The following is a 24,247-nucleotide window of genomic DNA, read 5'->3' on the forward strand; positions in this document are numbered from 1 at the left end:
CTTTCTTATTTTTGTTATGTATTTATTTTGTATTTTATTAATTTATATTAAATTATATTGATTTATATATTTTATTATTTATTATTTATTTTAATTCATTTTGTTGTTGGTTTTTCTTTTTTTCGACCAGTCTTTCTTTTCCTTTTTTCATTTTTTCGTTTTTCGCGGTTCTAACCTGATAACCATGTCTCGATTTACTCAATCGTATAATCGAATCTTGATTTACTCCATTGTATAATCGAATCTGGATTTACTTGATCGTATAACCGAATGTCGACTTACTCGATCGTATAATCGAATCTTCATTTACTCGATCGTATAATCGAATGTCGATTTACTCGATCGTATAATCGAATCTCAATTACACAATCGAGTGGTATTAAAATCAAAAGAACGAATAGGCGGTTGGGTGTCATTCACAATATGCATCGAACTCGTTTCTTTATTGAGTCATCTTTCCCTCGTTTACCACAAGAGTTGAATGATCCGACGTGTGGATGTGTGGAAATGTGGACGTGTGGACATGTGGACGTGTAAATGTGTGGACATGCGAACGTGTAAATGTGTGGACATGTGGACGTGTGAACGTGTGGACATATTGACATATGGACATGTGGAGGTATGGACGTGTGGACATGTGGAGGTGTGGACCTGTGGACCTGGACAGGTGAACGTGTCTCTTTGCCTAGTGTGTAGGAGATGGTAGCATTGCTTGTGGATGGTCAATTGTTATACGGGAACGTTTTGTTTGTTGATCTGATTCTGTAATTCATGTGCTTTACAATATGTTCATGTTCGCCATCTTCTCCACCACTGTACAAAGTCGTTTCAAGGGATTGTGGGCACGTGAAAAGAATTAATTAATCTGGAGTTGTGGACGTGTGGACATGTGGATGTGTGGACGTGTGGACATGTGGACGTGTAAATGTGTGGAAATGTGGACGTGTGGACGCGTGGACGTGTGGACATGTGGACGTGTGGACATATGGACATGTGGAGGTATGGACGTGTGGACGTGTGGACGTGTGGACATATGGACATGTGGAGGTATGGACGTGTGGACATGTGGAGGTGTGGACCTGTGGACCTGGACAGGTGAACGTGTGTCTTTGCCTAGTGTGTAGGAGATGGTAGCATTGCTTGTGGATGGTCAATTGTTATACGGGAACGTTTTGTTTGTTGATCTGATTCTGTAATTCATGTGCTTTACAATATGTTCATGTTCGCCATCTTCTCCACCACTGTACAAAGTCGTTTCAAGGGATTGTGGGCACGTGAAAAGAATTAATTAATCTGGAGTTGTGGACGTGTGGACATGTGGATGTGTGGACGTGTGGACATGTGGACGTGTAAATGTGTGGAAATGTGGACGTGTGGACATGTGGACGCGTGGACGTGTAGACATGTGGACGTGTAAATGTGTGGACATGTGGACGTGTGGACATATGGACATGTGGAGGTATGGACGTGTGGACATGTGGAGGTGTGGACCTGTGGACCTGGACAGGTGAACGTGTGTCTTTGCCTAGTGTGTAGGAGACGGTAGCATTGCTTGTGGATGGTCGATTGTTATATGGGAACGTTTTGTTTGTTGATCTGGTTCTGTAATTCATGTGCTTTACAATATGATTTGGCTAATTATGCCATGTTGCGGAATGAATTTGGTGAAGATCTGATGACGTAGACTGTGATGGTTTACCTACAGAAGCAACCCAGATATTTCTCACAAGGCTGTAAAAAAAAACCGAATCGTGCAAAAAATGGCAGGAGTGAGCCCAGACAATGCTAGGTCAGCGAAGGTAACATATCCTTCTTGTATGTGTCTGAACATGTGTCTGTACATCAAACGAACCAGCGATGCAATGATCATCTTATTCATCGAACCAACGAACCATGGAACCAACGATCTATCGAACTTTCCACACACCCATCGAACCAACGAATCTTCGACCCATCGAACCAACGATCCATCAATCCAATAACCCAATAATCAACCTTATAAACGACGTTAATTATGGCTATGGGAGTGACGTCAGTTGTGGGTTCTTACAACGGGGTAAAGCCCTCATGTCCGACCCTTCCTTCGGCAGCTTTTCTTTTAACCCCGGTTCAACAATTCTTGCTTTTCCTAATCTCTTTCTTGACCTAGGTCTTGCACCAGACATAAAGTGCGTATAATAACACGTAAGACTTAGTCAAATTCAAAAACAAGTTTTACTCAGTATGGAACACAACACAACACGTCTTCACTCCATCGTGTCCAGTCCCAGTCTCCAATAATGGTCGTCTCGTGAATTAAACTATAAATGTAATTTGCCAATCCTTGTCTGTGAGCTACGATCATCATTATTGAGGCAGAACTCTGAAACGCAACACGAAATATATGAGAAACTGGAGGATTGTATAACTAGGTACTGTACCAATATATGGTAGATCTGAGGCAATCGATTTCTAGAATGTGTAAAACCCGGAGAATGTTGCTGCAAGTAAGATTAGATATGATCAAACAAAACACCTACCTCTTACTGTGAAGAGATCCTGAATGGCTGAAGTTACGAAAGGGTTTGTTTTTATGGAATATGAAGAGAGACGTGGCTTAGGTATTATGATTTAACGAATCCTTTGGAGCGCTTGACCCATAAAAGGTTAAAGCTCCTTTAGAGCCTCGTTGTTTGGGTGGCTGGTTATGCATTCAAATTCCAGGCGGTGCAAACCTGCTTAATTAATTTAATTTAATTTCTTAGCAGGTGAAATGAACTCATCCTTGTTCGTATACTATGCCATACGTGACAAAATATCAAGTCCGCTAAAAAATAAAACAACTTGCACAATTTACAATCTAGTTGACAACAATTAGCATCAGCTTGTTTGTTGACCAAATCAAATTCCTCGCAATTTATGTCACTTCTCTTGTTGTGCAATTCATGTATTCAAGGCCCGCGCATCGAATATCAAGCTCGATGATTTCAATTCAAGATGCTTGTTTTATAAATCAAGAAGGGAGAGAATAGCTTTTAATCAATTCTATTTTCGAGGGGGGACTGGACATTAATAATGGCAGGCAATTTGTTCTTCGCTCCAAATGCGGCCGAGTTTTTCGAAAGTTTAGTTTCCCTTTTGCAGCAATGTGACTTATGTCGTCAAGAGAATTCCAATGGTGGTCTCGCAGAATTCCTTGGAAGGCGTCTTGAAGAGTATCAACGCACTTTGCGCGTGATGTATGGCAGAGTAAGGGAGTCGGTTTCTGGTGAAGAAACTGAACTCACTCAAGATCTGGAACGTTCGATCGAAGTAATTGGTAGGCAACTGGAATCTCTGACAACACTCTACAGTGATCATGATCATCAGATTGACGCAGAAATGACTAGCATAGACCATTTTACGAATACGGCGGCCATTTTGAAATCCATTGTTTCAAATAGCTATTATGGGATTCCAAGGGGGCAAATTAGTATGCATTTGCCCCCATAGAATCCCATAATAGCTATTTGAAACAATGGATTTCAAAATGGCCACCGTATTCATAAAATGGTCTATGGGGGAGGATTCAACTCTTTTTATTATTACAAGATCAGATAATGCTGGAAGGCCAAGGTACGAAATAATGCAAGAGCAAATTCATTCACTCTGAAAGGCGTTGGGGTTTCGTTTGGTAGATATTGCTAGAATTCTTTGTATGTCAACGACTCAAGAATTTGGTATGCCACTTGGCCACAGTAATTTTTCGTCTCTTCCTGACAAAGAACAGGACAATTATATTAGAAATATTATCTTGATAACTCCACAGTCAGGTGTTGGTTTGGTGCAAGGAGCTCTCAGGTCAAGGGGCGTAAGAGTGCAAAGGCGTCGCCTAATAGAACATATTCGTATTGTCGGTATTGGAACTAGCTTGCAATGGAGGCTAATGCGGGGGAATCTTTTCAAATGCAAATACTTTCTAATATATTTCCCCGCATTAGCCTCCATTACAAGCTAGTTCCAGTCCAATACCAAGAATACGAATATGGTCTATTGAAGCTCTCCAGCAACTTGATCCTGTTACATCAGTGTTACGACAATCACGAAGAATCATTCATCGCACATATCAAGTTTATGCATAAATGCTTACTTTCCGAGTACTGGCGAAATGTTTTGCGGGTAGTGATGCTTGTATTATTGTACAGGAGGGGCGAGGAGTGGGGGGGGGGGGGGGGGGGAGTTTAGGGGGTGGAATTAATCAGGTCACTAGGGTTTACCCTAGGTAAAAATAGGGAAGGTATAACACTGGCTCAATTGTGCCAAACACAGGAACGAAATTCCCTTCATTTCCACAGCCAATGAAGCTCTGATTGGCACATTAATGACCATAGGTGACGTCAATGATATCTTCCCTATGCAACATGGATGTTGATAATAGATAGTTACATAGTCTTTGTGTTGCGGTTAAACACTTCACAACTAAAGGGCTTGATTCTGTACAGACCTTATAGTGCATATTTTCAGCTGGTTTGTAAGGTTTGCCTTAGGTGTTGCTAGTAACAAAATGTTTTGCTACCTGTTTGTGTGACGAAAGGAGGGGGCCTCAGCATGTGGAAATTGTCACTTTTGGGAAAGAAATCAGACTGACTGGGTTCAGGTGTTTATTTTTACTCCAGCTGAGAAAGATTGATTCCTTACACAATTAGTGCTCTATGACGCACACTAATTAATAAGCACATTATATTTTTAACACCCTCCCGGGCGGCCGAGATGAGATGACTGTCAAAGATATCTTAGAAGAAAATAGATACGGTTTTTAGGAAACATTAATGGGACTGGTTCTCGATTTTCTGAGCTGCAACTTGCGCTGCTGCTCGCTTAGGACGGGTTTGCTTATTGAGACAAATTTCATGCTCTTTGTTAAGTGATGTCTGCTTAGTCAACTCTTCCTTTTCATCTGATTGTATCTCTAGTGGATATAACTTTTCAATTGGTCTTGACAATTCTCTGCCATTGCTCACACGCAATGACACTGCTCTTATCAGATCGTCTTTTGCACGATGTATTTTTATGATGGAACCAAGCCTCCACTGATTGCGTGACGTGTCATCGTGTATCAAAACCACGTCTCCAACTTTGATTTTTTGGTTATAACTCGCTCTCCTCGTCCAATGATGTTCACGAAGGCTAGTAAGGTAATTGTTTCTCCACTGCCTCCAGAACATCTGTATAAGCCGTTGGTGATATCTGAATTTCTTTGTGAATTCATTTGGCGTCAAATCGTTTGGCAAGTATTCAGGATCTTCCTCTGTTGATTCTGGGCAGGGAAGTGCCAACAATCTGTGACCACATAAAAAGTGTGATGGCGTCAGGGGTGGACCATCATCGATATCACCATAGGTGTATGTAAGAGGTCGGCTGTTCAGTGTTGCTTCGATTTCAGTAAGCATTGTCGCAAGCTCTACTGCGTTTAGGGAGGCTCTTCCGATCGTTTTCTTTAGTCTTCGCTTCATCAATCCAATCATTCTTTCATAAAACCCTCCCCACCACGGCTCTCTTTCCGTGATAAATTGCCATTTTATACCGTGGTTTGCAAGGAATTTCTGACACTCTGCTTCCTTAAGTATTTGAGTTTTTAGAGGTTGTAGTACTTTTGAACTTGCTTGGAATGTTTTGGCGTTGTCGGAGATGATACACTCTGGTACTCCTCTTCTACTTATAAATCTTGTGAATGCTTTTAGAAATGCGTTCGCGGTATTGTCTTCTACGAGTTCCAGATGTACAGCTCGAATGGCTGCACATGTGAATAGACAAACATAACATTTAGAGGTTTCTGTTTTATTGTTGCGGACATACAAGGGGCCTGCATAATCAACTCCTGTCACTTGAAAAGGTTGGGATCCGGTGACCCTTGGCTGTGGTAGTGGTGGAAAGTTGACCGATCGAAAAGGTCCTCCCTCTGCTTTCTTGCATGTCACACATTGATGTAAGATTCGTTTCACCAGCTGTCGTCCTTTCAGGATCCAATAGGTCTGCCGTAACTGGGTAAGTGTTTCACGGACTCCAGCATGCATGAGCATCAAGTGGGTTGCTCTTATGATGAGTTCGGCTAAGTATGTGTCTTTCGGTATGAGAATCGGGTATTTGGTATTGTCTTGTAGTGGTGCGTATTTCAGTCGACCGCGACAACGTAACAATTTTTGTTCATCTATGTAGAGACCAAGCTGACCGACTAAAGGTGGAAGGCTCGTCATTCTGTTCGTCTGAAGTTGGGTTATAATCCCGCTATACGCGGATTGTTGAACAGCTCGTATCAATGCAGCTAGGGCTTTTTTCATGTCTGAGCTTGTAATCTGAGTTTCGAGTTCAGGTCCCTTTCTTAGTCGGCTGATGAACTTCATGACAGTAGCTGTAACTCGTATTGCTTTAGTTAGTGTACCATATTTAGCAATGTCGATTATATTTAGGAGATTTGAACTCTTGGCTGTTGTCGCGAGATAGGAAATTGTTTGCGCACTTTCGGTTTCTTCGTGTTCTTGTTCTTGTATCTTTGTGTGTCGTAACTCTGGCCACTCCGTTTTTTCTTTGGGTAACCATGAAGGACCCTTAAACCAAATTGTCGTTTTAGAGAGAAATGTTCCACTGTCCATTCCCCTGGTCAATAGGTCCGCTGGATTAGAAGCTGTAGGGCAATATTCCCAATGGGAACTACTGGTCTTGTCTTTAATCTTCGCGACTCGAGTCTGAATGAATTGCTGTTGAAGGGGTTTGGAGGATTTTATCCATGCTAATACGATTTGAGAATCACTCCACATGTAGTATTCTGTTATTATCAGCTTGGGTTGTAAGGTCTGTGATAGAAATTCCCATAGTTCAGCTCCGAGTAAGGCAGCAAGCAATTCTAGTCTTGGCAGAGTGTGTTGTTTGAGAGGGGCTACCTTGCTTTTTGACATGACAAAGCTGCAGGTGTTGGTTGTTGTTCCTCTGAGGTAAGCTACTGCTCCGTACGCTAGCTGACTGCTGTCGCAGAAGATGTGGAGTTGTGCCTTTTCATTATCGTTAGTGAGGTATTGTCTAGGAATTAGTAGGGAAGTGAGTTCTTTGATTTCACTTAGCCATTTTAACCATTTTTCTCTGTAGTTTTGTGGGAGTTCCGTATCCCATGGTATTTTCATCTTCCATAGTTCTTGCATCATTATTTTACCTTTTGCTGAAACTGGTTCAACAAAACCGAGTGGATCAAACAGTTTAGAAGATAGACTTAATACGGAACGTTTGGTTGTGGATTGTAGCACGTGGATTTCTTGAATTAGCTTATCTAGCGATAGTGATAATGTGTCGGTATTAGAATTCCAGACCAGTCCCAAGACCTTGGTAACGGCTTCTGCACACGCTCCGTCCTGGGATGCTATCTTGTTTATGGTGTCGTCATTGCTGGTCCATTGTCTGAGATTCATACCAGCCTCTTTGAAGTATTGTCTTGACGATGTGTAGTACTCTATCGCCTGTTGAGGGGTACTCGTTCCCGATAATACGTTATCCATATAAATGGACGTTTTGAGGTCGTTAGATATCCAGTCGTTCTTTCTGTTTAGGTGGTATTGAATGGTTGCATTTAAAAGGAATGGTGATGGTGCTGCACCTAATAATACCACGCGGAACCTGTATGTTATTATATTGTCTGGATGGTTAACTGGTAGGGCTGGATCCTTGAGCCACAGAAACCTTGTAGCATCTCTGTCTTCTTCGTTTATTTCAATTTGCAAGAAAGCTTTTTCTATGTCTGCGGTGAAAGCTATCTGGTTAATTCGGAAAGTCAACAGTATTTTAGGGAGTTCCTGCATTAGATTGGGGCCTGTATGTAGGCAATCATTGAGACTTAATGCTGTGGGTGAGTTCTTTGCGGACGCGTCGTAGACTATACGCATTTTTGTGGTCGAGCTATCTGCCTTGAATACGGGGAAATGTGGTATATAGTGCAATTTTCCTGAGTGTATTGATGGGTCGTTTACGACTTCGATAAATCCTTGTTTCACTTGGCTTTGCAGTTGCTCGTCATATTTGCTGATTAGTTCTGGATCTCGTTTGTTTAGACTGCATTGAAGGTTAACTAATCTCTTCTTTGAGAGTGCAAAGTTGGACGGTAGATCCTCTGCAGTGTCCCGCCATGGGAGCGTTACTGTATACCTGCCAGAGTCCTTGTTAAATTGTATAGATTTGTGAAACTTTGCGTGGACGGCGTTACCGTTATCTGTATTGGTTTTGGGAACCGAGCTTATCTCCCAGAACTTAGTTAAAATCTCGTCTAGTTTTTCTCCTTCGTCTTGGTGAATTTCGAGCGATAGCATTGCGTTTGTATGATCGCTCTCAAATTCTTTCGAGATAGGGCCGGATATTAGCCATCCCATTTTGCTTTCTGTGGTGATCAAACAGTCATCCTCAGATTTTTTCATGTTTCCTGTGATTAATTTTGCGAAGTTGTCGTTGCCGATGAGAATATCGACGTTTAGATCATTCTTGGAATTCAGCGGGTCGGCAAGATGCAATCCCTGTAACTCAGACGGTAATTTGACGCAGCCAATTGTGACGGGAAATGGGGGACAGATAGTTTGTGTTACTAGTGCATTGAGCTGTATCTGTTGTTTATCTGTCAGAACGTGTATCGTGACGACATCTAGCGATTTTTTGACGCTGTTAGAGGAACCGAATGTTGTGAGATTTATGTTTTCCTTTCGTGTCGATTTCAACTCGAGTTTCTCTTTTAACTTTTTCGTTATAAATGTTCTTTGTGATCCTGAATCGAACATGGCTCGAAGTGTGAGCTGTGCAGTATTTCCTTTTAATCTAACAATTGCTGACTGCATCAGAATGTGGTCCTTGGCCAGGACGGCGTAAGTTGTGCCTGAGTGAACTGGTTTGTGGTCACCTTCTTGTGTTGACTTGTCGTGTTTCAATTCGGTCGTGTGTTGGTCACCATCTTTACATATTGAAGTGTGATGCTTTCTTTTGCATTTTAGACACCTCCCTTTCGATTTACATCGGTTTGATGAATGCTTGAAACCGGCGCAATTGAAGCACCTTTTCTGTTGTTGCAAGAATGCAAGCCTTTCCTCGACGGTTTTAAGTTTGTCGCATTTTTCAGATCTGTGTGAGCCGTTGCAATATAAGCAGTTTTTTCCTTTGGTTTGGTAGTTGACTTTGCAAGCGCCTTGGTCCGTGGTGGTAAGAAAGGTGCCTGTTGTTGGAACTAGAACCTCGTCCTCTGATAGAGCTCTTTTGCTTGTTGCTGCTGTATGACTTCTTTCGCGCGTTTCTATTTCCTTCCGTAGTTCCGTTCGTAATTCGGTCAGACATTTGTCCGCGGATGGGTTAGCTCTGAAGATGAGGCGCGTTAATTCTTCCGGTATTTTCTTCAATAGAATTGGAATTAGAAGGTTTCCGTAGGATTCCGCCTTTACATCTAATGCTTCTAGACCACGTATATTGGATTCACATGTATCATAAAATTCTCTTAGGTTAGTTGTGTTATTCGTTGGTGAAGGGACATTAATAAGCGATTCCATGTGTGCGTTTATTAGAACTTGCTTTTGCCCAAAACGTTCTTTTAGAAGTTCTGTTGCTTTAATGTAATTGTCCGACGTCATTGGCAATCCGGCAATCGCGCGCGCAGCTTCGTCTTTTAGAATTCCGTTAAGATAAGACATCTTCTGGATGTTTGATAATTCATCGTTTTCATGAATTGTGGCGCTAAAACTATCCCAGAACGTTTGCCATTCAAGAGGATCCCCGTGAAAGGTTTTGAGTGTCATTTTGGGTAAATTGACGTGCTTTTTGCTGGTTGATGGAGCGTGCGATGCATGTTGGTTTGATCTTACCAGTGGATTCTTGTTTTGGATGTATTTTGTAATCCTTGTCTTGATCACTGATACTTTGTCCTGTAGCGTAAGCGTTTCTTCCACATCTCTCGCTATTTCGTCTTCTGATTCTAGCAAGTGTACGATACTTGAGTCTAGAGCTGTGATTTCGTTTTCTCTTCTGGAGATACGCTCGAAGATCGCTGTTAGCTCTGCTGATTCGTCATCTTCAGCGCTCATAAGACGTTCGGCCTTGTTTACATCCTGTGTTACGTGACCTTTATATGCTCTTCTCACTCCTCTCAGTCGTGATAGTTCTTTAGGCATGTTTCAAGTCGGGTCTCGGCACCAGTTTTGGGAAAGAAATCAGACTGACTGGGTTCAGGTGTTTATTTTTACTCCAGCTGAGAAAGATTGATTCCTTACACAATTAGTGCTCTATGACGCACACTAATTAATAAGCACATTATATTTTTAACAGTCACCAGTTGAAAGAAAGTATGCACATGGACTTTCCCACTTCAGAAAATATAATTATTTGAAATCGGATTTTCACTTATTTCCCCCCCCCCCCCCCTCCAGTTGCTATTAGGGGGGATGTACAAGGGGAGGAAGAGGGGAATGCAACTCCCCTAAAACCCACTGTGTGGGAGGCTATTTCACTTAGGGAGGAATTGCAAACAAAAGTTCTTTCCCGGGACTAACCGTCTCCACTTAAGGGGTACATTTGTCATTTTTTCCCAGCCTGGAGGAGACCTATTGTTAATTTGTTCGTCCGTTGTTGCTGCATACTTGTTACAAAACAAAGGAAAATAGAAAACTAGCCTAGTTTGTGCACACAAGGAAAAAGTAAGGCTTTATTGACTGGACTCCTCCAGCTTTCAGACCAAATTGTTTGAATTCTTCATCATCACATAGGCATATTGACGGCGATCACAAGTTGATTGAGCCTTATCACTTCGTGATACATGGTGGAATTTATGGTTTTTCCAGACTCGTAGTCTATCTGCATGCATCTACAAATAATCGTGCAAGTACTGTACTTGCACTATTCAGAGAAGCTACAAAACATTACAATGTTTCATCAAGAGTGCGAAGGGACAGGGGTTTGGAAAACATTGAAGTGGGACGGTTTATGATACAAACCAGAGGGCTGAACCGGGGAAGCATCAAAGCTGGTACAGTCGAACCTCGATTATCCGGACCTCGATTATCCGGATTTCTCGATTATCCGGACTTTTTCTGTGGTCCCAATTTTGTCATGAATATTTATTAGTCATAATCAAGATCCGTAGCCATTTTCTTTTTAAAACTACAGCGTTGAAAAGTGAGGTAAAGGCAAGTTTGTTTCGCTTTCAAAAAGCAAAATAAAACAGCGCGCACACAATGTAACTAATGAAGAACTTTCGAATTAGTTCTGATTGGCTCGTTTGGCGAACAAGGTACATTACGTCACGAATGTTTATTCACGATCATCATGTCCTTGAAGCGTAAGCGATCTGTTCTTTCGATAAAAGATAAACAGGCTATAATTTTGCGATTAGAGAAAGAAGAAAAAGAAACTAATTCGTCAACTGAATATGACGTTAGTAAACGGCAGATATCTGATATCTGCAAGAGCAAGGAAAAGATCATGACGTTTGCCGACACGTGTACAGGTATTCACAGTAAAGGTGTAGACCACATTTTTTTCGAAACGATTTGTGAATGTTTTGTTTCACGATTAAATGTCGCTTTCTTAATTTAATCAGTTTTTGTTCCTCGTTAATATTCATATTCTCGATTATCCGGACCCTCGATTATCCGGACTCTTTCGTCTAGTCCCAACGAGTCCGGATAATCGAGGTTCGACTGTACTTCAGTACACAATCAGCGGATTGAACGCTTATGGCAAGAGGTTAACAGAGTTGTGGTATCCAGATTCCTGAATATACTTATTTTTTTTGGAGAGTAGGCAAGCTTTTGACCCTAATGACGAGATTCATCTTTATGCCCTGCACTTTGCGTTTCTACCTTTGATAAATGCAGCACTATATGAATTAAGGCAACAGTGGAATAATCATCCAGTCACCAGTGAATCAAATTATAGTCCAAGACAGCTCTGGACACAAGGCATGCTTCATTTACGCAACTCTAACTTATCTGCTGTCAGAGATGTTGTAGAGGGTGAACATGTAAAGGAGTTTGGTATTGAGGCGGAGGGCCCTTTTCCCACTGTACAAAGAAATCAGGCAGTAACTATTCCAGAATCTCCCATCTTGTCAGACGCTGAGGAACTAAGACTTAGACAGGAAATTTCTGCAGTGTCGCTGGATGAGAATGGAATCATGAGTTACCTGATAGCCTTAGCAGTACTCTTAAGACTTGCACAGTAAGAGAGAAAAAGAAATCCAATAAGCATTCTCAGTGTGAGTGCTGATGATCATGCAAGGAATTGATTTCTGAACAGCACTGGGGTTCTTTGACCCTGTATTTCTGCAAACATTGTTTAAGATGCAAGGGAAGACGAATAGGGTAAACAGTTGTTAAAAAAAAGTTTAAACTGTAAACAGTGCAGAGTTTACAATCAATGAAAGCCCTTGGACGTTTGAATGTACATCTCAAATATAAAACAAAATTGGTAACTGTCTTTTGTCAATGAAGATGGTACATTTTACCTCCCCACAGAAATGGAAATGGACCAGATCCTTTAAATTTATCTGCATCACTGAAGGCCTTGAGACCCATTTCTCGAAAGTTGCAAAGCTCATTTCTGAAAATGTGTAGTGTAACATGAACTGCTAGATTTTTATCGCATATGAACCATGTGGGCGTTAGCCCTACTGATGGAACTGGGCCCACACAAGGACAGAGAAAAACGCTGACCAGGGTAGGAATTGAACCCACGACCTTGGGGTTAGATCTCCGCCGCTCTACCGACTGAGCTACAAGGTCAGACGGGAGCAGGCCGTGGGAACTGAAGATGTTAAAGGCACGGCAATAAACATGTACAAGTAAAAGGAAAGGTTACGTTTATACAAACGTTGGCCGTGTAGCACTTATATTTTAAACAGAATTACTAGATCTGCTTATTTTAAAAAGTAGGTCTTTTCATATCATTGCAAAACATGAAGGCCAAATTTGTTCAAAATTTTAAGGCTGGTCATTTTTAAGATAGTGGAAATTATGGCACCCAACTAAGCTGGAAATGTTTTGAAGTGCACACCATAAGGTTACCAAGCTATTTCAGTCTTTCTTGTACAGGGTTCTCCCAAAAATTTGAAGTAGACAGAGGAAAATTTCAAGTAGCCGGCGAAAATTGCTTTCCTTGCCAAGCCGGCCCCAAAAATCCATGTACATTTTCCCTGATTAGCCGTTAAGTCCAGGTTGAGTAGATGGCGATTTTTGCCAGTCGCCAGAGCTTGTGGAGAACCCTGCTTGTAAACCTTCATTTCCTTGCACTATTTTTACTGTTTTATTTGAAATTTCTTTTGGGCCGGCTATAAGCCGCAGGAACTCAAAGGATGGCCTACTTGATCAAGAAAAACACTCATGTTGTAATCAACTGCTGAGTGTCATTCTGTCTTGTTCGTACTCATGATCAACATGCAACAGAGAAAACATCGTTTGATAATCTTGAGGGGTGGCTCTTAAGTAAATAAAAGAAAGACCATGGCTGCTAAGGAAGCTGTTTTTAGTCAAGAGCCCTTAAAATAGGTTGCATGGATGATGGTTCTTTTCAGTAACTTTTTCAATGGAAACTGATATCATTTCAATCAGAAGGTGCATGCGCAACTGATCCCAGTCCTCTGCCGTGCATTTCAGAGAAAAACAGGTAAAAGGTCTCAGGAAACGAAAGGAAGAGGCAGTTTGTTCATCGGATGGGAAAAGTCCCATCATTTTTCGTCTCTTTGGAACTGATATTTTGAAAAGTGTATCAGAGGAGGGCCTTACAACGTCATAATTCTTTTGGAGAAATAATTCCTTTTAAAATCCATGCTACAGATTTTGTGTTAAAATGTTCTCATACTGTTACGTTAAAAATTTGTGAAATTTTAAACATACTATTAGCTAAATCGCTGAGTTTTTAGGCATTTTCTGTTTTAATCACATGCTTTTCCAAATATGGTTGTGAGTCAAACCCGACAAAGGAATGTTAAATGGAACACACTTGGCAAATAAAGATAACTGTAGAGTTTAAGGAATTCGAGAAATGACTATAGGAATGGGTCCATAGCAATGGTTTGATAGTTAAAAGCCACCCCCTTTTGTAACGAAAATAACGTCCCAAATCTGTATGTTTGCTAAAGCAAGAGCTTGGTGAAGTAAAACAGTAACTATTTTGATATGTTCATTTGAAATTATATTTTTATGACCAGTACATTGTTAACATGGCACAAAATAATTTGTGACTCACATGTACGTACAGAAGTATGTCCAATGAGTTACTTTAAATACAGCTTCATTTAAAAGGGGACAAAGAAAGCTGTTCGGGATACTGAATATCCAAATCTCAATCATCTTCCAGTAAAGATCATTGTTGTTAATGTCAACAAAAATGTTGGTAGCTTAAATACCGATGGGTTCAACATCAACTGCTGTGAGATCAGCTCTATTCAACTTACACAAGAATAATGTTTAATGTTGCATGCATAAAGTGGAAAGACGTTATTTATGACCACAATAATAATTATGGTGTTCGTTAGTCTAAGATCAACTTGTAGGAACAGGAACAAACAATTTGTTAAGGATCAAGGTAAACACTGAACAGACCAGATGCACTCCACAAAGTCTTCATACATTCTCGCTTGAACTGAAAATGGTTCTATCCTCTTCCATAACCAAGATGCTGGCACGTAATCGCAGTATTCATAGTCCTCCTGAAATCGTTACAACTGTTGTGGATGGTTGGTAGGGCCAGACTAAAAAAACACGAGTCTGCATCTGGGTATACCATAGTGGTGAATCTGATGCTTAACTTACAAGAAGGGAGATAAGGATGTCCTGCCACAAACTGAACCATCTGAGCAAGTGCTGGGGGAGCTTAGTGATTCATCTGGAACCTCATCTGTCACTGTAAACAGAAATACAGTGCATGCCATAACCTGTTTGAGATAGCTTAAAACCTGCTCAGAGAGGCATTCCTAAAATATTAACTCGATGTACCCTCAAACGCCCTAGGACATACCGGCTCATTAGGGGTGCATTTGATTTGCTTTACTCCGGAATAAGAATGCAAAGCTTTAGTATAAAAAATAACCCCTATGATAATTTTCACTATTGTTTCCTGACAAAAGTTTATGGAAACATTTCATAGAAAACATCTATCTTATGTACTTCAAAAGAAAAATCTAGAGGTTATTCAAATTACTTCTTATTGTTGATTAATGTTCCCCTTTCTGAAGTCAGACAAACAAAAGAATAATACCATACACTATTATGTACCGCCGACCAGCTGGCTGAATTGGGTCATCGTCATTATCATAATCATCAATCCTCTATTTTAAAACGGAATCCAATCACTAATTACAGTGCTCTCCAACTATGCTTCGAATTAACAAATGCTAAAAACAGGAAAGCTAATTACTATACTGAAAGCATTTAAGATTTGTGGCCTGGTCAGACTATTCCAGATTACGACACACCTATATTAAAAGCTCTTTGGTAATTAGCTATAAACTCTAGACCATTATCTGAATAAAGAATTTCTAGTATTCCATGCCTTCACATGTGCTGTTGTAGACAATTGATCAGTGTGGTACTCGTACCGTCTTTCAACTGTGTCAGTTCAAAATACTTGGAGTAACAATTCACAAGCACTGTGAGGACTGCTGTGAGGACCGCGATGAAGTCTGGAAAAATAGATCAAAGATTAAAAATTAAGGTAACCATACGGATGCTTATATAACTGAGGACTTTGCTAAAGCTATTCAGGAAGAGCGCAAAATTTTGATCAAAGCAATGTTGAAAGCGAGGAATGAGCATGGAATACGTGATGCTAAAGTTGTCGGAAGATTTTTATTCATCCACAATGAAAACTACAACCATCAAAATTTTCCAGATTTTCTAAGATAATCTTTTGTGATGTTTTCTCTTTTTCTTTCAACAGTAGAAAACCCCGTCAATTTGCATTTTTTTTCTTAGTTTTTCAAAATGGCTGTTAATGAACCCTTTTTCGTGAATAACAATCGAAGATGTCAAGAGTCCACTCTACAATGCTTTTTATTGTATGTGTTAATGTTCTTTGTGTAATTTTCCGATCCATTACTTTTTCTTCAAATATGTTAGTTTTTCTTTTTTTCGTGCTATTTTTCTTTTCAATTTGGATCTTTTGTTACTTTTGTCACACTCTAATCCCTCTGGCTTGCAACACGCATTACCTTTGTAATCAACAATGAATCTCACTATTTGCTCTCTAAATGTGAGAGGACTGGGGGACAGCTTGAAGAGACGAGAAGTTTTTAATTGGCTAAGAAAGAAAAAATATTCAATCTATATGCTCCAAGAAGTGCACTGTTCTGAAAAAAGCAATCCCATGTGATCTGCAGAATGGGGATATAGAACCACCTTTAGTGGCCTTGCCAGTAATCAGAGCGGAGTCGCTGTCCTATTTAATAAGCGTGATACTATGATTAGTGATTATGAACAGGGTGGACTAAAGATGGTTGATGTAAAGATTTTTAGCAAGGCTTTGAAGGCAACTTGGATTAAGAAATACCTCGACCAAAACAACCACGCAAAATGGACACTTTTTTTTTACCTGCAACTGCAAGATCTCGGTGGTGCTACCTTTTTTAGGGGTAATCTAAATCAAAAAGATTTGTTAAAAGTTGGAAAAGTATCGGACGTTTTCCTGCAAGAAATACTGCAAATTTGGTCAGAAGTTACTTTTGAAGATTGCATGTCCTCTGTCACCCAGGTACGGTCACAGCCTCTTTGGTTCAATTCTCTTGTACGAGTCGAAAATAAACCAATATACTACGCACTATGGGCTACTAAGGGAATTCATGTTGTCAGCGATTTAATGGTTAATGAGACCACTTTTTTATCTTTCTCAGACCGTTATGGATTTAAACCAAGTTTTCTGTCTTTTCTTGGAGTCATCTCGGCTATAAAGCAGTTGTGGGAAACAACCAATGGGAAAAACCTAAGCTTCCCAGAAACGGGACGTTACAGTGCAAGTCCAGAATAAGTGAATGAGTGATTCCTCTTCCCGTTGACAGAAACTGCAGAGATCGTTATCAATAAAGTTTATTTTTTTCAGAAAATTATTGGTGGCTAATCGCCTGTGAAACAGCTTAAATTGAAATACTAGAAGTTTAGAGATTTTGGTACATTCGAAGGGTGTTCGATACACGGTGACCCAGTCCACAGTTTCGTTTGGTTCAATTAGGCAATCTGCTAACCACTTCATCTGACTATTCAAGGGCTGTTTTCTTTTTTTTTCCACAAGCTTTTGGTACACTATTCTGTTTGGTTTATTTGCCATCAGAACTTTTTCACTAAACGTATTGTAGTCCGAAACTTCGCTTTTAAGGAATGGCTGATTCGTGACAAAGCTCTTCCTACGCTAGACTTGTCACTATCATGAGTTGTTGGTCTAAAGCCTCAATTAATTCAAAACAAGAATCACTACTTGTTATTTTTGGTCGCGAGGTATTACATTTGGACCTGTAGAACACGCAGTCTTTGTCCTAAAATAGAAGGCTTCCACCCATTCCTCTCACAGTACAGTCCTACGACTTGTAATTGAAAGAACCTAATTACTGTTTGTGTTGCAAAGGGATTTGTTTTGTTTTGTTTTGTTTTTTTTTTTTGGATTGTATGGTGTAAATTAATACCCTTTGGTTTGTTAAGTAATTATCCCCTGTCACACCCCTCACGCAACACACAAAGACAAACGAGACAGAAAATCTGTTTGGGCATCTTTAATGAAAACCGAGAGACCCCCGAGGGTGGGAGGGAGGGTGAACGAACGACTCGAACGAAAAAACGAGCTAAACAAAACGATCATATTACACTGAAATTGACAAGCTGGCCAACGCGTGGAGTCCTGGGGCTAATTAAGTTACTCCCCTAGGAATATTAACAATTATCCCCTGTCACACCCCTCACGCAACACACAAAGACAAACGAGACAGAAAATCTGTTTGGGCATCTTTAATGAAAACCGAGAGACCCAAGGGGCCCGAAGAGATCCCAAGCAGAGAGAAAGATGCCCAAACAGATTCAAAGGAGAAAAAGGAGAGTGCGAGAGGGCTATGGCAAGGGAGATAAGTGATAAAATATTATAAATACCAAACTACGACTACAAGGTTTGAATGTGCTCAGCGATGATCTGTGTGAGCACGAGTCTGTCGGCTAAAGGCAGTGATAAATACAACATGTAAGCGTCAGATCGCCAGTCTCCTTGAAGCTTAATAAGCTCTGCTGGGATACAGCACTGAAAAGCGAAGGTAGCGCCGCCTCGACGAAGACTATGACCAGAGAAATCCTTTGGATCCAAAGAGATAAGGGACGCTAAATGCTGGATACCGTCGTTGAGGGACTTCGCCGTAATGCAGGTGAGTTGGTTCAAGGTAGAAGCGAAAGTGAAGAGAGGACAAGCGTCAGGGGCAGGAGCCATCCTCAGTAATAACTTGAGAGCGGTGGTTGGGCAGAGCGACGATCCGGGAATGAGGGGAACTGGAACGACAAGGGCTGTATCACCCGCTTGCCGAGTTTTGGTTCTGGTGACTGTAAAACAGGCGCCGGAATCGTTGAAGTGGACGCTACCTCTAGATAAGACGTGTTGTGGAGAGAAACTGTCGAACGCCTGAGGAACGAGATTGGCTGTGCGAAAAAAGGTGAAGAAACCAACCAGAAGGGCGCACCACAAGGCTAAATGGGCAGAGTCGTGCAGATTAAGGTGGGCATGGAAATGAAACAAAATCGACGGCGTAAGAGGAGCTTTGTGGTGGGGAATGTGAATCATGGACTTCTCCAGACCTTTTTGCGTCAGTTTGACATGAATGTCGTCAAAGGCTGAAGCATCCAAGTGACAGAAGACGTGAAGACGCCGCAGGAGAAACTGACTAGAGTGATGAACGGGGCAATTGTAGATGGGGAAGCGGGGAAGGGTTGAAGCTTGTAGAAGTCGCAGAAGTTAAGGTAGGTGTTCCAGACGGAGTGATAGTTTCGCTTGGTGGCTGCGGATAAGGCGAAGTCTTGAATTCGATGGACATGATGCTGTAAATCGCATAGATGGTAACCTGGAATACGAAAAAAAAAATGAAGAGGTGATTACCACTGGCAGTCAAAACGAAACAAATGAAAGGAGCAACTATATTCCGTTAAGGTGTTGTAATGAAGATGAGCTGCCTCATAGAAAATGTGTTGATATTGTGGATCATTGTCCCAGCGAGAGAGAGAATCAGCAATGGTATTCTGGTGACCCGGGATATAAAGGGCACGAAGCTCAAAATCAAAACGGGAAGCATAAAACCAAAGTTCGCGTAAACAGGATTGAACAAAAGGGACACGTGAGCGACCGGTGTTGATGGCAAGTTCAGTGTTTTGATTGTCAGTTCGTACTAAAATACGCTGGCCACGCAGTTCTTCGGACCACAGTTTGAGACTCACGATGACAGCTAACATTTCGAGCGACGCGATGGACAGCAAGGCTGTGTCGATGAAAGGTGGATAAGAGGAGTGGAAGAAATGACCTTCGAAAAAACCGCCAATGCCGGAAATGCAGGCGTCGGTGTAGAAACGAACAGTCGTGTCAATCCAAGGAGAGGAACGTAAAAGAGAGACTCCATTTTAAACGGCTAGAAACTCGTTCCACCAGTGCAGATCGGCTAGCAGGGCGGACCTGGGCGTGAAGCGGGAAGATTTGTGGGGTAGGCGACGGAGGTCAGAAAGCATTCGCTGCATGAAAATTTTTCCGGGGCTGATACAGGCGCAGATATAGGAAAGTTTGCCAATGAGTGACTGTAAATCAGATTTTGTGGTGCGTGGGGAACTGAGCCAAAGACGAATGAGGGCGGAGGCACGTGACAACTTGTCTTCAGGAACTTCCAGAGTCATAGTAACAGTATCGTAAATGAGGCTGAGGAAAACCATTCTAGTTGAAGGAGGGCAATCTTTTCCCGGGGAGGATTCCAGACCCAAGCGGTTGAAAAGGGTTTCAAGTTCCTGGAAGGCTTGAAGAGCGTCGTCGTGCGAGGACTCTACGCCACCAAAGTCATCGATGTAATTCACGCACTGGTGATGATAAACGGAATAGAAAATGTGCGCAATCGCGTTGGTAGTACGTTGGCAAGCGAGGGTGGCTGAACGAAGGCTGAAGGGAAGAACCAGATCAAAGTATAAAAGGTCATTCCAGTGGTAACCGAGTAAATTGTAATCCCTAGGATCAACAGGGATTTGACGATATGCGCGCTTCAAATCCTTCTTAAAAAGGAAACAACCTGGGCCCTTGGCGATGATGAGATCGACAAAGTCAGCGGAGCGAGGAAGAGAAAGATGAAAAGGTTCGTCCAGAAAAGAGTCTTTGGGGATGCCGTCATTAACGGAGGCTCCGGGGGGAAAGCTCAAATCCAAAACGACGCGACGCTTACAGTCATCTTTGGGGACAGTTGTGTTAATGTATGTGTTAATGTTCTTTGTGTAATTTTCCGATCCATTACTCTTTCTTCAAATATGTTAGTTTTTCTTTTTTTCGTGCTATTTTTCTTTTCAATTTGGATCTTTTGTTACTTTTGTCACACTCTAATCCCTCTGGCCTGCAACACGCATTACTTTTGTAATCAACAATGAATCTCAGTATTTGCTCTCTTAATGTAAGAGGACTGAAAGGTGGATAAGAGGAGTGGAAGAAACGACCTTCGAAAAAACCGCCAATGCCGGAAATGCAGGCGTCGGTGCAGAAACGAACAGTCGTGTCAATCCAAGGAGAGGAACGTAAAAGAGAGACTCCATTGTAAACGGCTAGAAACTCGTTCCACCAGCGCAGATCGGCTAGCAGGGCGGACCTGGGAGTGAAGCGGGAAGATTTGTGGGGTAGGCGACGGAGGTCAGAAAGCATTCGCTGCATGAAAATTTTTCCGGGGCTGATACAGGCGCAGATATAGGAAAGTTTGCCAATGAGTGACTGTAAATCAGATTTTGTGGTGCGTGGGGAACTGAGCCAAAGACGAATGAGGGCGGAGGCACGTGACAGCTTGTCTTCAGGAACTTCCAGAGTCATAGTAACAGTATCGTAAATGAGGCCGAGGAAGACCATTCTAGTTGAAGGAGGGCAATCTTTTCCCGGGGAGGATTCCAGACCCAAGCGGTTGAAAAGGGTTTCAAGTTCCTGGAAGGCTTGAAGAGCGTCGTCGTGCGAGGACTCTACGCCACCAAAGTCATCGATGTAATTCACGCACTGGTGATGATAAACGGAATAGAAAATGTGCGCAATCGCGTTGGTAGTACGTTGGCAAGCGAGGGTGGCTGAACGAAGGCTGAAGGGAAGAACCAGATCAAAGTATAAAAGGTCATTCCAGTGGTAACCGAGTAAATTGTAATCCCTAGGATCAACAGGGATTTGACGATATGCGCGCTTCAAATCCTTCTTAAAAAGGAAACAACCTGGGCCCTTGGCGATGATGAGATCGACAAAGTCAGCGGAGCGAGGAAGAGAAAGATGAAAAGGTTCGTCCAGAAAAGAGTCTTTGGGGATGCCGTCATTAACGGAGGCTCCGGGGGGAAAGGTCAAATCCAAAACGACGCGACGCTTACAGTCATCTTTGGGGACAGTTTGCAGCGGTGAGGTTTGGAGCGGCGACGGGAAAGGGTTCTGGAGAAATGGTCCAGCGGTGGCCCCATGAGAAATTTCGGCTGCGATGAAGGAGTTAATAGCATCTGGGAAACGGATTGCAGAGGAGTGGTTAGACTTGGAAGGTGTAGGAACGGAACTGGAGCGGTAGTTGATGGGCCAACCAAATGCGAAAAAAAGGGCCACTACAGAATCGGAGTACTTGTCGAGAGCGGATTTCCGCGAAGGAATATTCAATTTCAAAGGAACGGGAACACGAGCTCCGAAGGCGTTGGGGAAGGACGACTTGGAGCAAAGGATATGGCGAACAACGGCTCACCAGACAGCAAAACGGAAACGGGCGAGACTTCGAAGGTAACGGAGCAAAAGGTGAGGTCGAAGATAATGGAGAGTGTTCGGGAGAGTTAGGAGAGATGACTAGTCAATCAGACGTGGGTGGTGTGGGACGGTTTGAAGAAGGTGGTGGTCGAGTAGGACAAGATGCAATAGTATGATCAGAGAGTTTGCAGTAAGTGCAGATGTGTTCCACACCCGGATGGTGACTGGTGTTGTGACAAGTGCCAGTGCAATTCCATTCGCGGCCATATAACCGTGAGCGGTTGCTGGGACCTGGGACTATGGCATTATTTGCTGACGGTGTTGTGTTGGGAAGTCGCTGAGATTCTGTGATGTTGAATCGCTCTATCTCGCTGAAATCATCGCCCCAGTTGGCGAGGCCGGCCTTGATATGATCTAACACGGCGGCGTGAAAGGAAAGAACAGCGGGCCAATTATACTTTGAAGCGAGACGCATTAAGGACATCAGATGTCGCGTCATGACGGATTGTTTCTCAGGTGGTTCGGAATTAACAATGTCTAAATAACCGTAAACAAATTCAGAAGTTGTAAGATCTTTAAACTTTTTCCTGGCAAGACCAAATGGGACATGCAAATGAGGCCATTCTTGCGGATTAGTGATACGTGTGTTGTGGTCAAGTTGACCTTGGGACTTACCAGCATTGTGTCCGGAACGAACGGTGTCGAGCGAAGGAATCGCTGCCAGTTTAACACTGCTAGGAGACGATAGCGATCGGGCCTTGGCTTGAGCTTCCAGTTCCAAGACTTGGATTTCCAGACGCTGTTTCTCTATTTGAAGTTTGAGTAGCTCCAAATCCTGGGAATTTCCCAGCATGGAGACCGGCGAGCCACGTGGTAGAGTGAGGTCGTCTTGAGGCAAATTTTTTGCACTTGGAGCGCTGTGAGGCGGCTGACTCAGTGAAGGGAGGTCGTAAACAAAACCCGTCAGTAAGGTAGGTGCCTTGACCTTGCGTTTACCGGTGGCAGAAGCCATGCAGAAAAGGTAAGAAAAGGAGCCACGTTGAACGAACGACTCGAACGAAAAAACGAGCTAAACAAAACGATCATATTACACTGAAATTGACAAGCTGGCCAACGCGTGGAGTCCTGGGGCTAATTAAGTTATTCCCCTAGGAATATTAACCGGTAGGGATCGTAAGTATCATAAGTATTGTAGGTAGGGATCGTTAGTATTGTACTTATAGTAAGTATTGTTAAAAGAAAATAAAAATAAAAAACAACCCACAAGCACAACAAATTTTCCTTGGGGCAACACAAACAGGTCTGCTGCTAAAACTTGCCACGGTCTATTGGGTACCGGGTGGGGTAACAAAGGCTCTTTGACTTGGCAGTTTCGGTACTTGTTGCAAATTTCACACTTGGCCACTTTCTCTTTGATCTGCTCGCATACTCCAGCCCATGCAATAGACAGTTTCTCTGGCTCTGTTGAGACATTTCTCTCCTCCCAAATGGCTGCTATGGATCTTGTCAAGTATCTCACTGCGCAAGCCAGAGGGCGGAATAAGACGATCCCTGTTCATGAGTAAGCCATCACAAATACACAGGTCATCCCTAAAGTTCCAGTTCTTTCTTAACTGCGGAGCCAATTCTGCCCGATTCTCTGGCCATCGACTTAAAACTACTTCTCTAAATCGGTACAAGACTGGGTCACTAGCAGTCTTTCTCTTCCATTCGTCTCCTTTCTGCTTCGAGATCTTGATTAGTAAATGTACTTCAAACTCTTCAGTGCTTAATGTCGACTCACTCTGACTGGCTCGGCTTAGGGTATCTGCAATGAGCAATTGATTACCAGGTACATAATTCACTTTGAGGTCATAGTGTTGAACTCGAAGCATGCGCTGAGGTGAATTAGACAACGGCGTCTTAAACAAACTCTCCAGAAGCTTGTGCTCGGTTTCTACAGACACTTGATTTCACATAAATGTATTGGTGAAACGTGTTGGTACCACATACAATAGCAAGCATTTCTTTTTCGATTTTAGCGTAATTACGCTGTGCACTGTTCAATGCTCTTGAAGCATAAGCCTCTGGCTGCATTCCTTGCAGTAAACAGGGACCAAGACCCTACGAGGATGCATCCTTCGAGACTGTGACATCTACATTGACATAATTGACTTCAGAACTGGTACTTGCATGATGCTATTAACCAATTCTTGATATGCTTTCTGTTGCCTCTTCATCCAGTGCCACTCAACTGATTTCTCTAGTAGCTCTCTTAGACGCTTATTGATGTCAGCTAAATGAGGAATAAAATTATGCAAGTAGTTCACCATACGCATGAATTTCTGGAGAGATGATT

General features: G+C 42.2%; 2 protein-coding genes across 2 annotated transcripts in view; both read right to left on the reverse strand.

Annotated features, from left to right (window-relative positions):
- Window positions 1-4,784: 4,784 nt before the first annotated feature.
- On the reverse strand, window positions 4,785-10,139 carry LOC138009846 (uncharacterized). The gene has a single exon (XM_068856841.1). The coding sequence runs from the start codon at window positions 10,137-10,139 to the stop codon at window positions 4,785-4,787; it is 5,355 nt and encodes a 1,784-aa protein (XP_068712942.1).
- Window positions 10,140-23,300: 13,161 nt separating this feature from the next.
- The window catches only part of LOC138009848 (uncharacterized), a 1,071-nt gene continuing 124 nt past the window's right edge, over window positions 23,301-24,247 (reverse strand). The window contains exons 1-2 of the mRNA XM_068856842.1: window positions 24,078-24,247; window positions 23,301-23,786 (exon numbers count right to left, since the gene is read on the reverse strand). The exon at window positions 24,078-24,247 is cut by the window's right edge and continues 124 nt beyond it. Of these exons, the coding sequence (XP_068712943.1) occupies window positions 23,301-23,786; window positions 24,078-24,247 (656 nt within the window). The remainder of the gene's footprint in view (window positions 23,787-24,077) is intronic.

Source organism: Montipora foliosa, chromosome 7 (genome assembly GCF_036669935.1).
Source record: "Montipora foliosa isolate CH-2021 chromosome 7, ASM3666993v2, whole genome shotgun sequence".
Lineage (NCBI taxonomy): Eukaryota > Metazoa > Cnidaria > Anthozoa > Scleractinia > Acroporidae > Montipora > Montipora foliosa.